This window comes from Colletotrichum orchidophilum (genome assembly GCF_001831195.1).
Source record: "Colletotrichum orchidophilum strain IMI 309357 chromosome Unknown Scaffold_65.1, whole genome shotgun sequence".
Taxonomy (NCBI): Eukaryota; Fungi; Ascomycota; class Sordariomycetes; order Glomerellales; family Glomerellaceae; genus Colletotrichum; species Colletotrichum orchidophilum.
Genome location: NW_019173021.1, coordinates 255,116 through 269,056, shown reverse-complemented (window position 1 = coordinate 269,056; position 13,941 = coordinate 255,116). Strand labels below are relative to the sequence as shown.

At 56.0% G+C, this 13,941-nt stretch overlaps 5 protein-coding genes across 5 annotated transcripts; 3 read left to right on the top strand and 2 right to left on the bottom strand.

Annotated features, from left to right (window-relative positions):
- Positions 1-2,424: 2,424 nt before the first annotated feature.
- Positions 2,425-3,179, top strand: CORC01_07968 (uncharacterized protein; the record flags this gene model as incomplete). Its single annotated transcript, XM_022619603.1, has 2 exons — positions 2,425-2,458; positions 2,548-3,179. Coding segments are annotated over 2 exons (666 nt in total), but the record flags the coding sequence as incomplete, so codon positions are not given.
- A 302-nt stretch (positions 3,180-3,481) lies between these two features.
- CORC01_07967 (uncharacterized protein) lies at positions 3,482-4,013 on the top strand (the record flags this gene model as incomplete). Its single annotated transcript, XM_022619602.1, has 2 exons — positions 3,482-3,674; positions 3,943-4,013. Coding segments are annotated over 2 exons (264 nt in total), but the record flags the coding sequence as incomplete, so codon positions are not given.
- Positions 4,014-5,654: 1,641 nt separating this feature from the next.
- Positions 5,655-5,846, bottom strand: CORC01_07966 (uncharacterized protein; the record flags this gene model as incomplete). The annotated part of the gene is made up of 1 exon (XM_022619601.1): positions 5,655-5,846. A coding segment is annotated over one exon (192 nt), but the record flags the coding sequence as incomplete, so codon positions are not given.
- A 486-nt stretch (positions 5,847-6,332) lies between these two features.
- Positions 6,333-6,884, bottom strand: CORC01_07965 (uncharacterized protein; the record flags this gene model as incomplete). Its single annotated transcript, XM_022619600.1, has 1 exon — positions 6,333-6,884. The coding sequence occupies one exon, from the start codon at positions 6,882-6,884 to the stop codon at positions 6,333-6,335; it is 552 nt and encodes a 183-aa protein (XP_022473975.1).
- Positions 6,885-10,603: 3,719 nt separating this feature from the next.
- Positions 10,604-13,915, top strand: CORC01_07964 (uncharacterized protein; the record flags this gene model as incomplete). The annotated part of the gene is made up of 4 exons (XM_022619599.1): positions 10,604-10,913; positions 11,055-12,143; positions 13,030-13,719; positions 13,776-13,915. The coding sequence occupies 4 exons, from the start codon at positions 10,604-10,606 to the stop codon at positions 13,913-13,915; spliced, it is 2,229 nt and encodes a 742-aa protein (XP_022473974.1).
- Between the last annotated feature and the right edge of the window lie 26 nt (positions 13,916-13,941).

The following is a 13,941-nucleotide window of genomic DNA, read 5'->3' as shown; positions in this document are numbered from 1 at the left end:
GTACAGCCTCTCACGTCCAGGACTACCAACGTCGCCTTGACGCTACAAATCCTTCCCAATTTGTCATTAGTCTCCATCAACACGGAAGAGTGCCAGTGACATCGCATGAGCCAAGACAGTGCGGCCCAGTATCCGCACCTACCGTCCAGGTTGCTGGTTGCCCTGGCTTCCACTTCCACTTGAACTGCCTCATCTTCTTGCATCGCCTGCCTTTGCCGTCGCGCCTCTCCTTCCCTGCCCTGCTTCCCGTCGACCCCCGTCCCCCTCCCTGCACGGCAACCTTAGCCTGACCAACGTCACTTCAACTGGAACGTCAACGTCAACGTCAACGTCGGATTCAACGTAGCCACCACCACCACCACCACCACCACCACCATCATCATCAACTTGTTGCATTTTCATGCGCCCCCCCCTTCTTTTTCGGCAGCTGTAGCCTGCCCTCTGTCGACAGAGTTCTTGCAACGCTGGCTCATCCGTGCTGACGGCATCGCGATAGTTCGGCCTCCTCATCATTTGGCGAGGCTATCCTCAAACACTTTGGGCAGCACCAATATGTCGCTGTCTGAACTTTGTTCGCCCCAACCGACAGCTCGAACTCGATATAGTCTCGTCGCATATCCCGTTTTCCCCTACCAGTGCAACACACGCCGATGGGCAAGACATATCCCTGGTCCGACTTGGCTTTCCCTCTTTTTTTTCGAGACAACTCGAGACGAAACGGGAAGAAGGACGAGCCGACGAGCCAGTCTTTTGCTGAAACATAGCTTGTTCGTCTTCGGGTCAGGTTTTCAGGCGACCTCGGCTCGGATTCTCCACACACCATTCCCCCAAGGTGAGTTGTGCTGTTTCTCGTCCAGGTTGCAGCTTCAGACGGCGCTATCGCGTCCCTCCCACACCTAATCGCCAAGCTAGTCCTTTGCCCATCTAAGGTAGGTCATCTCCTCCCCCCGAATCGTCTCCCCTGATGCTTGTCCCAAGCCAACTCACGCCACCCACGCAATTTGCTCGAGACGGTCCGTCTGCTTTTCTAGCCGCCCATCGTTGATGTTGCGCAATATGCGTTGGCAGATCGATTTGGGCGGGCCCTAGCGAAATGTGGCAATGTCAACGTGGAAGCGGACTGGAGGAGCGCACGCCAAAACCGCACCTCCACGGACCCGATGTTACCTCTCCGCTGCTTTATCTGAACATGGAACAACGATCCCTCCATGCGAGCAGCTTGCGTCTTTTTCTGCATACATTATTGCGCTGCTCCTTGGTGCTGTTCATGCTCAGCGGAGATCCCCGCTGCGCCCGCTCACCTCTCGCGGTTTATTTTGGGAAGGTCAATACGATATTGACTCTGACAACCGTGCCACAGGCAAGAAGAGATCAAACTAACATTTTCAACGATCATCCTTGTGCACTTTGTGTCACCTGCCCGAGATTCTACAGCACTTCATCCCATCCAATCTGCCGGTCACATTCTCGAACGCCAGCTGTCCAACGTTTGCGTGACATGCAGCCAGGGAGGTCCCTAGCTATCTAGTGTCGTCGCGAATGAATCCAAGGGGAAGAAAGACCGCGCACACAACATTGCACACAACCGCACGCCTATGTGCCTGCGCGGTGCGACTGCGACCTGGGAACCCAACAGCCCGGGCCGTCTCGCAAATCTAGCAACAAGATCAGACAGGACAATGCCACAACGCGGCAGATGGCTGCAGTTGCGTCGAGATATTCTGCACTCCCCACTGCACACAGCGCGTACTGCGTCCAATCAATACTGAAATGCCAGCGCCGTTCTCGCCGCGTACTTGATGCAGCGTCGAATCTGACCCTCCGACACCAAGGATTCTGGGCAGTCACTTAACGAGTACCTCAAGTCACTTATTGGGTTGCTGGGGCCAATTGTCTTCGAGCTCGACCGAAAACGAAGCGTCTCAACGAACCTCCTCCTCGGAGCGGCCGTAACTTGCGACCAACCCGTGCGTTCTATAGAAATGCCGCCGTGTCGCGATTCAGCAATGGCGACCGCGCACGCTCCAGGGCGGCTCATGAAGCAAGGCCATGAGAAGTCCGAGCAACCTCGTGGTTCTTTGAGGTTCAGGTTGGCACCGTTTTGGACCCCCTTGCCTCCCGCCCAACCCCCAGTCCCAGGGGTGAGACGCTCGGGGCGACTAGGCATTTTCGTGTGTGGGCAAGGGTCGTACAATGCTAACCGTGGCCGGTGTTTTTTGACAGGCAACGGTCCACTGGGCTACCTCTACTAAGGAGCACTTTGCTTACCTTGGGCATGCCGTCCCATTCCTCTCAAGCCGCAGGGGATTTCAAGCTTCTAGACCTGGCTCAGGAGCGCAGCCACCCCCCCGGACGGCATCGACGTTGGAGCTACCTTAGACTACGGATACCTTAGCAGAGTAGCGAACCAGTACCACTGACATCGCCACCTCAGCTACCGATGAAGCTTATTCTCATGGTACGGATAGTCAGCCGCCATCTCTCCATGGGTCGTCTGTCACTTCCCGGCCTTTCTGGGCTGGCAAACAGGCATCTTGGACCCTTGACGGGTCGATGGGCCTCCACTTCCTGTATACTGCCCATGGCGATATTGTGGGCGCTCATCACCGCGTATCTCCAGCATTTTGAGCGGTGAGGGTGAGCTTCAGTCTAGACTCTGCACATCACGCCGATGTTCTTCAGCATTCGTTCCTTGGGCCTGTCTCTCTGTAGAGACCCTCCCACCGGGGGAGCATTTCCGTCCACACCTCTCTTTCCGCAGGCTCCCCTTACTATGTATACCTGCCCACCCTATTCATTTAGCCGGGATTCTTTCGTCCACATCTCTTTTGGAGGGCCGCTGCACCGTCCAATGGACGTCCCCTGGACGCAGTCCATCACACCCCAGCTTCTCCTTAATCAATGTGCCGAGTGGCCAACTGAAGGGACCTCGACCTACTTGGGAATTGGCGTTATCGCTCGTCCTATTTTTTGCTCTTTTTTCTTCTTTCCCTCAGGGCCCGTTGCCAATCACTCAAGTCTCCCTGGCTCTGCCTAAATATCCAGCATTCTCTCCAAGACGCCGTTCGCCACTTGACTCTGTTTTCCCTTGCTTTACCCAACTTTTCACACGCCTCTCAATCACACCCAGTTCACCAGCAAGTCGTTCGTTCTTCACAGTGCCTGGCAAGCGTTCTTAACAATCCTACGCTACTTCTTCAGGGTCTACGTTGCGTCATAAATCGGCTTGTGCCACTCCTGAGCTCAAGAACCCCCTGACCAGACCATTCCCAAAAGCACCCTCCAGGTAGGCGCTTCCATGGTCAAGCTGCATCCCCAGCTGCTCGACAGATGTACATTTTGGTTCCCCTTGCGAGAGGGAAAGACGCATTGCCAGCACCCGTGGGCTTTTGCAAGGCTGGCCTGCATGAACTAATTCGGAATACAGACAGAAGAACCACGCACAAGTCAGGTCCCCCAGCAGCGGGACACAGCAAGGTCTTGCAGACACATCCTAGAATCATCCGCACGGCCCCGGCGAACAACGTTCAACCAGCTCCCTGGTCCATCCCCGGAGGATTGGGAGACCGTCGCACACCATCCAGACAGACCGAACCAGCGTCGAGGCATAGCTCCAGTTGAGCAAGGAAGCAGACACACTAACCAAGCCTTTGCGCTACCGCCAGAAGGACTAGAAGAACCATCGACTTCTTCCTCGGGACCCCGCTGTCAGAGCATTCTTCTCCCGCATTCGTTCCAGGTCAGGACACCCAAGTTGCGCCAGCCTCAAATTCCGTGCACCACTGGCTTGCCCTCCCCTGCACCAAGCGCACACACACATACGTACGGATACACACACAGACACACACACACGCATATGCTGCAGAACCACCAGAATCCACTTGGAGCACTCATTCTGCTAGCCTTGTCCTAATACAGACACACACTCCTCGTACATCAAAGACAACAGCCCGTCAACGCGTTTCCAACACGTCCCAATCTCCATCGAAAGGTTCGTAGGTTTTCGTCTCTAATTTCCGTCTTCTCTTTGCTCTCCGTGCTCCCCGAGGCGTGCCAAATCCCGTGTATTTCCGAAGGCCTCCGAAATTGCATTTCAAGATGCATCATCTGTAGGCGATGTTGTCCGGCGCCTGTCGGCATGGGGCTTCGAATACGCCCAAGCGCGTCTTTGTTTCAATTTCGGTAACGTCCCATGTTGCAGTCTGCGCATGAACTTGGCCTGCACGACTCATCGCATCCCCCTTGGGCCTCTCTCCTTGTCTGATTGCCGTCAGGGGAGGGGGGTCACCGTTTAATTGGGGCGCTCTCTCGGGACCCGGTCGCGTGTTCTTGACGCGGTCGCATGAATTTGCTCCGATCAAAGTTGGGAAAACAAAACACTTAAGATGCTGACTTGAGTCGATTTGCAGCGAAGCTGGGATACCTTTGTTTCACAACATCACCAACCTCGGACACATCTGCCCAAGATCACGGGTTCAATCTTGCAAAATTAACGCCCGCATCAATAACGGACTGAGGTTCACGGAACGCATCGATCGCGATATCTAGACCAGCCTACCTAACTACAACGTGAGTACGCCAACAGCAGACACTTCCCAGTCCCTTTTCCCAAGGTAGAGCGATGGTCAACCTTCCCTTGATCCTACGGATCTTCCTGTTCCCTTGCCTACGCGTCCATCGGCCCAGATGACTTGATGGGAAAACCTTGAACCAAGAGGTGCGGGGAATTCAGCAAAGGTTGGGCATCAGGATAGGCCATCTCTCGGCGATCTCATATCATGCCAGCCTGGGTAGCAAGGGACATCGAGCATCCCCGTTGGGATGATTTGGAGTCTGTCCTGAGCCCAGGGAGGCCTGGAAGAGCCTGGTTCAAGGTTCACTAGCTACGGATGACAGATGCTAACTAAGACGCACAGAAACATCAGTATCAACTCATGACTGTCAGAGCCATGGCGCAGAACAGACAGCCCTCGGGTGGCTACAAGCAGGAGCCTGACAACGTGAGTCTCATCTTTTCGTTATCTTTCGCGCGGTTTTCGCAAATTCCCTTCTGTGCTGGCCGAAGGCGGTGCGCTGGCTTCTTCGAACAGCCCCCCTTTTCCGTGTGTTTCCCCCCGCCGCTATTTCAATTACTCGAGTTTGGAGGTTGCGCATAAGGTTGTCTGCCTCAGCTATCGGAAGACTCGTCACTCGGCTACACGCTTGGGCGGCGAGTCGTGACAGGTGGTCACCACTGACCTCAATTGAAGCTCTCAAGCGGGAGTTGCAGAAGAGGTCAAACATGGATAGGGTTTGAGCTACGCGCATGGTTGGCGTCGACAAGAGGAGTTTCCTGGGATTTCCGTGGCTTCCAGAAGATGGCAACGCTGTCGCAAGCTTGACCAGGTCAGGACTCAAAGTCTGTGAGATTGGCAGGGTGGCTCCTGTTTCACCAATGACTGGGCTGTCGCAGGCTTCATTGCATGAGTGGGACGTCCCAACCAGCGCGTGACGACGCTATTCCCTTTTGCGCCATTTTTTATTTTATTTTGTCTTGATTTTATTTTTGCATGTCGAAGTGGGGGGATAGGAAAGTTGGAGAGAGTGTGAGGGGACAGGCGGGCAGGCGGGCAGCCAGACCAAGCCAGCCGGGGTTGGGCAGGGCAGGGTGAGTGCTACCCAACCTGGTTCAAGCTCCGGGGGGCTGGTTGAACATTGGGGGTACCTTGGGAAAGCTCCCAGAGACACGTTCGTGGTTCCGCCATAGTGTGCAAAGGAAGCCGGCTTGCGGTCGAGTCTTTGCGCCGTGGACTGGGGTGTCGCGCGCGCGGAGGTGCAGCCTGTTGCCTTCTCGCGCGCACCCCCTTGCGAGCCACGGCGATCACGACATTCCTCCCAAGGCTGGCTTTTTGCAGTCACATATTCCCTTCGGATTCCGTACGGATAAACTCCTCGTGTTGTGGACGGAGATGACGGTTGAGAATTGTTGATGGCGCATGCGTCAGGTCAAGCGGTGGCTGGTTTGTTGGACATGAGGAACACCGCGCAGGGCAAAACGGCGGCCAACGGCTACCCGGGCCTGCCCAGATGCCTAGTGTTGTCTCGAGTACAACGGGTACCGACCTTTCAGCTTTTTAGGCCTTAGTCAGGTTGAGCTACGCTATGGTACGGGAAAGTGTGTACGCCTCCCCCTCGTTGCCGTCCTCGTCCTTGGGCCCTTTCTCCCGGCTACTACTCACGTGGACTGAAAACACGAGAGCGTCACGACCTACTGCTTGTCATGATGTCCACGTCAGAATGACGGGAGAAAGAAAAAAGGAGAAAAAAAAGAGGGCGACGGAAAATCCCACAATCTAGCCGAAAAGAATCGGCTGAAGGAGGAGCTTGTTCAAGGCGATGAGCTCTGTCCGTGGATGTCCAGTACGGCAAACGAGGTATTGGTAGTATGCCTTTTGACTGGGCCTTTCCCTGGCAAAAGCAAGATGAAGATGAGGTGACGATTGTGGAGATCTGGAGGCGTGGGGTGGGGTGCACTCATCCTTTTCTTTCTCATCGCTCTGCGGCACAAGTTCTTGGTGGGGCTGCCAGCAGCTTCCCCAATGACGGGTGGCTGAGCGATGGGAAGAGGGGGTCGGTGCTGACCCAGCCGATGCATTCATTACTCTGTTCGTTTGCCAGAATGATTCGGAATCGGCTGCTGTTGGGAACATCTGAGCGGGTCCCAAGTTGACTTCCTCTCTCATCGATTGCGCATTGATCGGGGGCGGGAATCGGGAACCTGCTGGATGATTGGCTAGGCAGAGAGGCAACGAGGGAAGTTGTACATGTTTCGAGCCGCGCCAGCAGCGAGGAGAAGAAGATGAGGAGGAGAAGGCCTGCACACAATCGTTTGCCATTGTTTCCATTTGGAGGCAAGGGCGGCGAGGGTGGCTTGGCCGCCGCTAGTCGTGGGGAGTCCAAACCAACGTTGAGCGACGAGGGTGAAATGGCGACCAGCGGCGCGGCAGCAAAACGCCCCCATCATCTTCTCTGAGCTGGCTTTGGGGACAAACGTAACAATGACCTCGGAGCACGCATGTCAGGCACCTATCCGAGCGAGTATTGAGTACGGCGTTCCCGCATTGCTGGCCAAGCAGTACGCCGGGTTCCTGGTTGTCCCTGGGACGTGGGTGATACAAGGGTCAGCGGCCAGGTCTCAAGTCCCAGTGCCAATGCCAATGCCAGTGCCATACCTACCCATCTCCCAGATGCCAGCAGCGCATTAGCAGCAGCAGGCATGAGAAGCCGGGCCAAGGAGACCAGGAACGCTCAAGCAGCAAACGCGGGGGGGCATGCCAACGACAGCGCGGGAGTCCTGTGCCAGGTCCCAAGAAGCCAGGATCTTTCCAGACTGGCCTCCCACACAAGCCGGGTCTCCTCAGGCGCATTGCCCACGCAGCACTCTCTTCCTTCGTCTCTCTTTCTCTCACACACAGACTGTCTCCGCCTCATGGGTTCCCACACCGCCTTGCGCCAAACAAGTGCAAGTTGGCAAGGGCCAGGGGTGGGGACAGGGTGAGGAGGGAACCGGGAATTGAAAGTGGGAAGCCTCTTTTTGGGGGTGGTCGGTGGCTGAAAAGGCACGGCAGGGGTGGCCAAGCAGCAAATTGCAGACGCCATGACTCTGCAGTCGCATTTTGCAGCAGCGGTCTGTCTCCCAAGTGGACGAGAGACGACGACCTTATGATTCACCTTTGGAAAGAGAGATCAGAGATGAGGAGACGAGAGGAAAAAAAAAAAAAAACCAAAAAAAAAAAGAGACAAAGTCTGAGAGACTGAGAGAGAGAGAGCGAGAGAGAGAGAGAGAGACTGATTGAGGGCCCGCGGCGCCATCCCGGTAGTACCCTGGCCTGCTGGCTAGTCCCGGATGAGAGATGCCTGATTGGGTAGCTGACCCTGCTCGGCCCTGCAAGCGTGTGCCGCCATTGGTCATTTAATCTACAATGCAGGAGACCCCTGTCACGTTTCTCCCATGCGTTGTCCCACACATTCTCAAGCCTCCACACCCCTCCACCTCATCCTTCCCCACCCTACTACACCTCACCTTACACCTTTTTTTTTTCCATCTTTTTTTCCTTTCCATTCTCTTGATCCACCACACCCAAGCAAACCCCGTCTGCCGCATTGCGTGCACACCCTCCTCCTCTCCCGCGTCACACCTTGCCTCCACCTTTTCTCTCACGCGTTGAAGGAAGAAGGCTCGCAAAGGAAGGCTCATCAAGCTATATTCACGCCCCCTCCTTTCCCACGACACCAACCCCTCTTGTCCCATCTTCACTTCTTCTGCGTCCTTTCCTCATCTGCCTCGCCCTCATCCATGCCCACCACTGCCGCCAATACTCCTTCTCCTCCCAACACCCACGCCTCCCCTAGTCGTTATTATCCCCTGTCCGTCCTCCTCCCACGCGCTGCTTCTACTCTGGGACCTATGCAAGTTGCAGGAAGAAAAGCATCGAGAAGCTCTCTCCCGAGTCTCTCTCTCTTGCCTGGCCTGCGTCCCGCATCTACGGATACTACCTGCGTTCGCCGAACCGACAAGATTTCACTCATTGGTGCACTTCTACCTACTTCTCTACCTACCTATCTCCCGTCGCGGCCGCCGCGGTCGCCGCCGCCGTTACTAGTAGACGACTTTGCTTCTTGTCCTTTCCCGCACGAGTCACCACGCAGGAAGACCGAAGGTGAACTCACGCGCGCACGTACGTTCCTAACCCTAACAAGATTTTTTTCTTCTTTGGCTCTGCGTTTACTGCCTGCCGCTGCTATTGCTTGCTTTCTTGATTCGTTTGATTTATTTTGCTCAACTTTGCTTGCTACGTCTCTGGCTATCTTTCTCTTCTCTCTCCTCCCGTCGTTGCTTGGCTGGCGCATATCATTCGTTGCGAATTACACGACGTGCTTCTTCTCTCTTCGTCAACCGTACGTACTTCATTACACATCGTCTTTGACGTCGAGATATACGGGATATCCTCCAGACCCTGGCCTGGGTGTGTGTACAAGCGCATATGCCCTCGTCGTCTCGCCTCCAATTTGCCCCACGGCTTTGGTAGCGCGCTTGCAAGGGCAGTGCCGTCGACATCGCCATCTCCGTCGATATCTCGACTTCGCCGCGCCGTAACCTCGCATCGGGCCCAAAGGTGTCAAGGTACCGTGCCATTATATCGCCCCCCCTGTATTACCTTACATTGCACTTTCCCTCTACCCCGAACGCGCTGCGGTATCAAGCTCCACCGCGTCGGCGCCCCCCTGGCACTTCGGTTTCCTGTATCATCTGTTTTTGGTCTGGCTCTGGCTACTGCGTCCCATTCCTGCTTCCTCCTCCCCCTCCCCGGTTGGGCTGCTGCGGGCTGATTGTCCGGTCCTGGATCCTCTTTTCTCGGTCCTCTGTTTCTCCTCACAAGCGAGAGAGAGAGAGAGAGCAGAGCGTGAGATGGAGAATGAAAAGGTTGAGCGACAGAGAGACAGACAGAGAGAGAGAAGAGATAGCTCTCGTACCAAGACGGACGCCTCCTGTCTCGTCCCCTGCCTCTTTCTTTGCTGCCCATCCCATCCTCCCCGATTCCCAGACACATCACTACCCATCATAACTACCCACTTTGGATCCTACCCTGCTCCAATGCTCAAATAGCTACCCTGTTCCTCTCTTGTACCCTCACTCGCCCAATCCCCTCGGCTGCCCATATTCCTGCTGCACCCTCGCTCCGATCACCATCTCTCCTCCGTCCTTCATACTCCCTTGTCATCTCATTGCACCCATCGTTTCTTTCTGCTCTTGTGTTCCTGTCGCGTCTCCAAAGGAGGAACCCGCAGGACCAGGTCCGCAGTCGAACCTTCTTACTCTATCGAGTACTACTCTCTACTCTACTCTACCACTACCTACCACTTGTCCGTCTACCTCACCGCGTCCGTCGTCCTTTGCCCCCAGTCGCGCAAATCTGCCAGAGCCAGGCCATCGCATTCTCGAAACCGCTCGGGTTCCGCTTCCGAGTATCCTCGTCGCAGTACCTGCCCATTTTCTCTCTTTACCCGAAGCTCGCTACATTGCTTGGGTGGTTATTCAGGGGTAAACCAAAAAAATAATAACCCGGCCCCCCCCATATTCCCATCCTTACCAGCTGCTGCTTGTACACATACACGCGCGCACACACACAAGCACACACTTGCAGGTAGCTGGGAGCTCTCCTTCCCCTGCCCTCGCTTCTCCGATCTGGCGGCGCTGTAGTACGGCGACCTTGCATCTGGAGCCCATCCATCCATCGCCTCCTCTCTCTTGCGGCTTGCCTTGCCCTCTTCCCCAAAAGAATATCCACATTTTCTTTCATCAGAAAGGGGTCCCGAACTGGGTCTAGCACGCCTCACCCGCGTGATCCTCGTCGATTCCCAGGACTTCCAGGGGCAGGAAGGAACCACTTCTCACCACCCGCACCTGCCTGCACCTGGATGCCCCCAGTCCCCTGACAGTGTCAAGGTGCAAAAAATAAAAATACCGACGCGCCGCGCCTTGCCTTGCCTCACTTTGTTTTTCCTCCTTCTTGCTTGTCACCAGTCAACTTAATACGTCGAAGCGTTCTTGGACGAGGGACTAATGGGTCTTTTCTCTATGCAGCATCACCCCCACCATCAGCCCCAGGGTCACGCACCTACTCAGCAGCAGCATCTGCAGCAGCACCAGCAACATCCTCGACCCTCGAGCGTTGTTCATCAACAGCATCATCCCCAGGCTCAGTCGCAGCAGCATCCCTCCTACGCTTCTGGACATCCCATTGCTCCGGCCTACCAGCAGCAGCAGAGCCAGCCCTCCAACGCCCAGCAGCACTCCCAGGACGGTCTTCCCTACTACGCGCATCCGAGTCCCTACAGCACCCCAGGCGCGACAAGCGGATACACGTCCGCTGGTGAGTTCTCTGTTTTTCTTTCATAGTATCCCCTGCTCCTGCCACCGAGAGACGCGCCTATTCTATCTGAATGAGACGCGTCTCTGGGTCCTCTCGAGACAGCTTCACAAGTTCACACAATCGTTAACCACTGAATAGCAGACCAATCCGACATGATGGCCGCCGCTCAAATGCCGAGACCACCTTACCCTCCCATGTCCTACCACACGCCGCAGTCGAACTCGCCCGCGTCGGTAGCCTCGCCTTCCCAACATGACCAGCACAGAAGCATCTACGGCCAGCCGCCGTCTCAACCTCTCCAGCAGCACATGTACTACCAGACGCAGCAAGCCCACTACCCGTCGATGCAGGCGCAACCCCAACAGTCTCCGTACGCGCAACACGCCGCCCAGACGCACCAGTCCATGTCTTCCCAACCCAACATGATGATGTCTGCGCAGTCCCAGCAGCAGCAGCAACACATGCCCCAGCACCAGGCACAACAACACCAGGCCCAGATGACCAACAGCCCACGTGGTCAGATGAAGGCAGAGCCCCAGGTGCCGCTGCAGCTTCAGAAGCCTCAGTCGACCCCTATGCAACACGCCCAGCACCCCCAGAACGGTGCTGCTCTGAACACGCCCACAGGATCGACTCCTGGCGGTGTCAACCCCAACGCGGCGCCCGGCCCCATCCCGGCCACTACCCCCCTGGTCGTCAGACAAGATCAGAACGGGGTTCAATGGATCGCGTTTGAGTACTCTCGCGACCGCGTCAAGATGGAGTACACCATTCGCTGCGATGTGGAGTCGGTCAACACGGACGAGCTCTCGGCCGAGTTCAAGACGGAGAACTGTGTATACCCCAGAGCCTGCTGCCCCAAGGATCAATACCGAGGCAACCGCCAAGTATACGAGACGGAGTGCAACACTGTCGGTTGGGCTTTGGCTCAGTTGAACCCTCCTCTGCGCGGCAAGCGAGGTCTCATCCAGCGCGCCGTTGACAGCTGGCGTAACAGCAACCAAGACCCCCGGCTCCGAAGCCGAAGAGTGCGCCGAATGGCCAAGATGAACACCCGGAAATCGGTTCAGGGCGGCCCTCACCCCGGTGCTCACATGGGCGGCCCCAGTCCGCCAGGGATGCCTCAAGGTGCGGGTGGCATGGGCCCCGCGGGTACATCAGCCAAGATGCCTGGAATGAACATGGGTCATATGCCGCACACCAACGCTCCGGGTGGAGGGGATGAAGTCGGTATGTTTCACCAGATGTGATTAAGAAGCCCTCCGCACGCACCTGCAGCGTTTGCGAGCCCAGTCGCTGTTTGTTGTTGATTGTCGTTGCATCGCACATACACACACTGCCCGGCACAACCCCCAAAGATCGTTGATTATGTGATACCTTTTCCCCCTTCATCACCACCTGTCGGCCGTGATCCTAGAGCGGACACGAGCTTCATCATCACCAAACACATACAAGTTTTTTACCTCTGTGCCTTTATTACATTATTCCTCTGCTAGTTGGTCAGATGTCTCGGGAATGGGTTCGTTGCACTTTTTGTCATTTTTCTTGCGCACCTCCTGTTGTATAGCGCCGGGCTTTCGGCCGCATCAAAGCAACTTGCCACCACGATACAGCAAAGCTCGCCGCGGGTCGAGAGGGATTTCCTTTTCTCTACGGCACAGATCTGTACATTACCATAGTTGCTGCACGCAGTTGCTGCTGTTGCTGTCGTTAGTCACCTGACCCGAGTTTGTCGGGCAACAAGATGCGATGCCTCTTAGAAGAGACATCGGCAAAAAGTCGCATTGCTTAGCGTTTTTTGGCATTCATCCCCATCCTTCTGCGTCCCACTAGCATGGCTTTCTCCGGGCCTTTTCTCGTAACAGAGGAAATGTCCCATCCCCAAGACCTGCTCTTATGCGATTCTTGTACCTCGAAAAGAAAGAAGCAACAACCCATCCCGATCCCTCCCTTTGTCGTCTTGAGCGTTTCGTGTTGCCGTTGGTTCGTGTTGTATAGGGTTGCCGATCAAACATGTTTGCCCCTCCCACACCCCGCTCGTCTGCATACGTCCTCCCGAAACCAGTTTCCAAATTTCTTCATTGCAACGTTGGCTGACATTGATTGTCTTGAATAGGTGATGGAGAGTACATGGACGAACACCATCACCACCACCAGGCCCCCGCTGGCCAGGAGGGTGGTGACGTCAGACAGTCGCAGGTCTTTTCCGGAAGCTACGGTGGTCACGGAGGCTACCCGGCACCCAGTTCCGGGTCGATGCCGCACATGGGAAGCAGCTCCCACGGCGGTGCCATCTCTGCTCGCCGCCACAGCCGCAGCGACAACGGCGAGCCGGAGGATCTGTTCCCCAACATCCCCGAGGCCAAGAAGCGCAAGTTCATCCTCGTCGAAGACAATGTGCGCGGCTCGCGTCTGCGTGTCAGAGTCACCCTCGACGGCGTCGACACCAAGGAGATTCCCGACTCCTTCCGCAAGGGCGCTTCCGTCTTCCCCCGGTCGTACTTCCCGCGCGAGATGCAGAGCCCGCCGCCGTCCGCCACCGGCACAAAGTTCTTCCAAGAGGATGCCGATGATGAGGACGACGGTGTCGAAGATACTGAGGGCCGAGGCTCTCGCCGCGGCCGTGGAAACAGCAAGGCCATGGTCAAGGTTCCCATTGGCGAGAACACCGAGGGCGAGGTCGCCATTCCTCGTATGAGGAAGAGCGTCAGAGGCAAGGAGGTTCGACTCAACGACTTGGGATATCGCATGGCGTGGTTGCAGAGCAGAGTCTTTGCCGGACGGACGGTGTTCCTTCAGAGAGCTCGTAAGTGTTTACCCTCTGTCGGGTCGAGTGAGAGTGAGTGAGCTGACCTGAGTTAGTGGACTGCTACCGCAACAAGACGCGTTCTGCCATTGAGTCCATCATGCAGGATGTCAAGACGCTCGTGCCGCACTTTGAGACGCGCGTCGGCAAGCGGAAGTGGAATGAGAGAATGAGAAAGGGAGAGGCTGACGAGTAGAACGGGAGCGCAAGGTCTTCCGTACT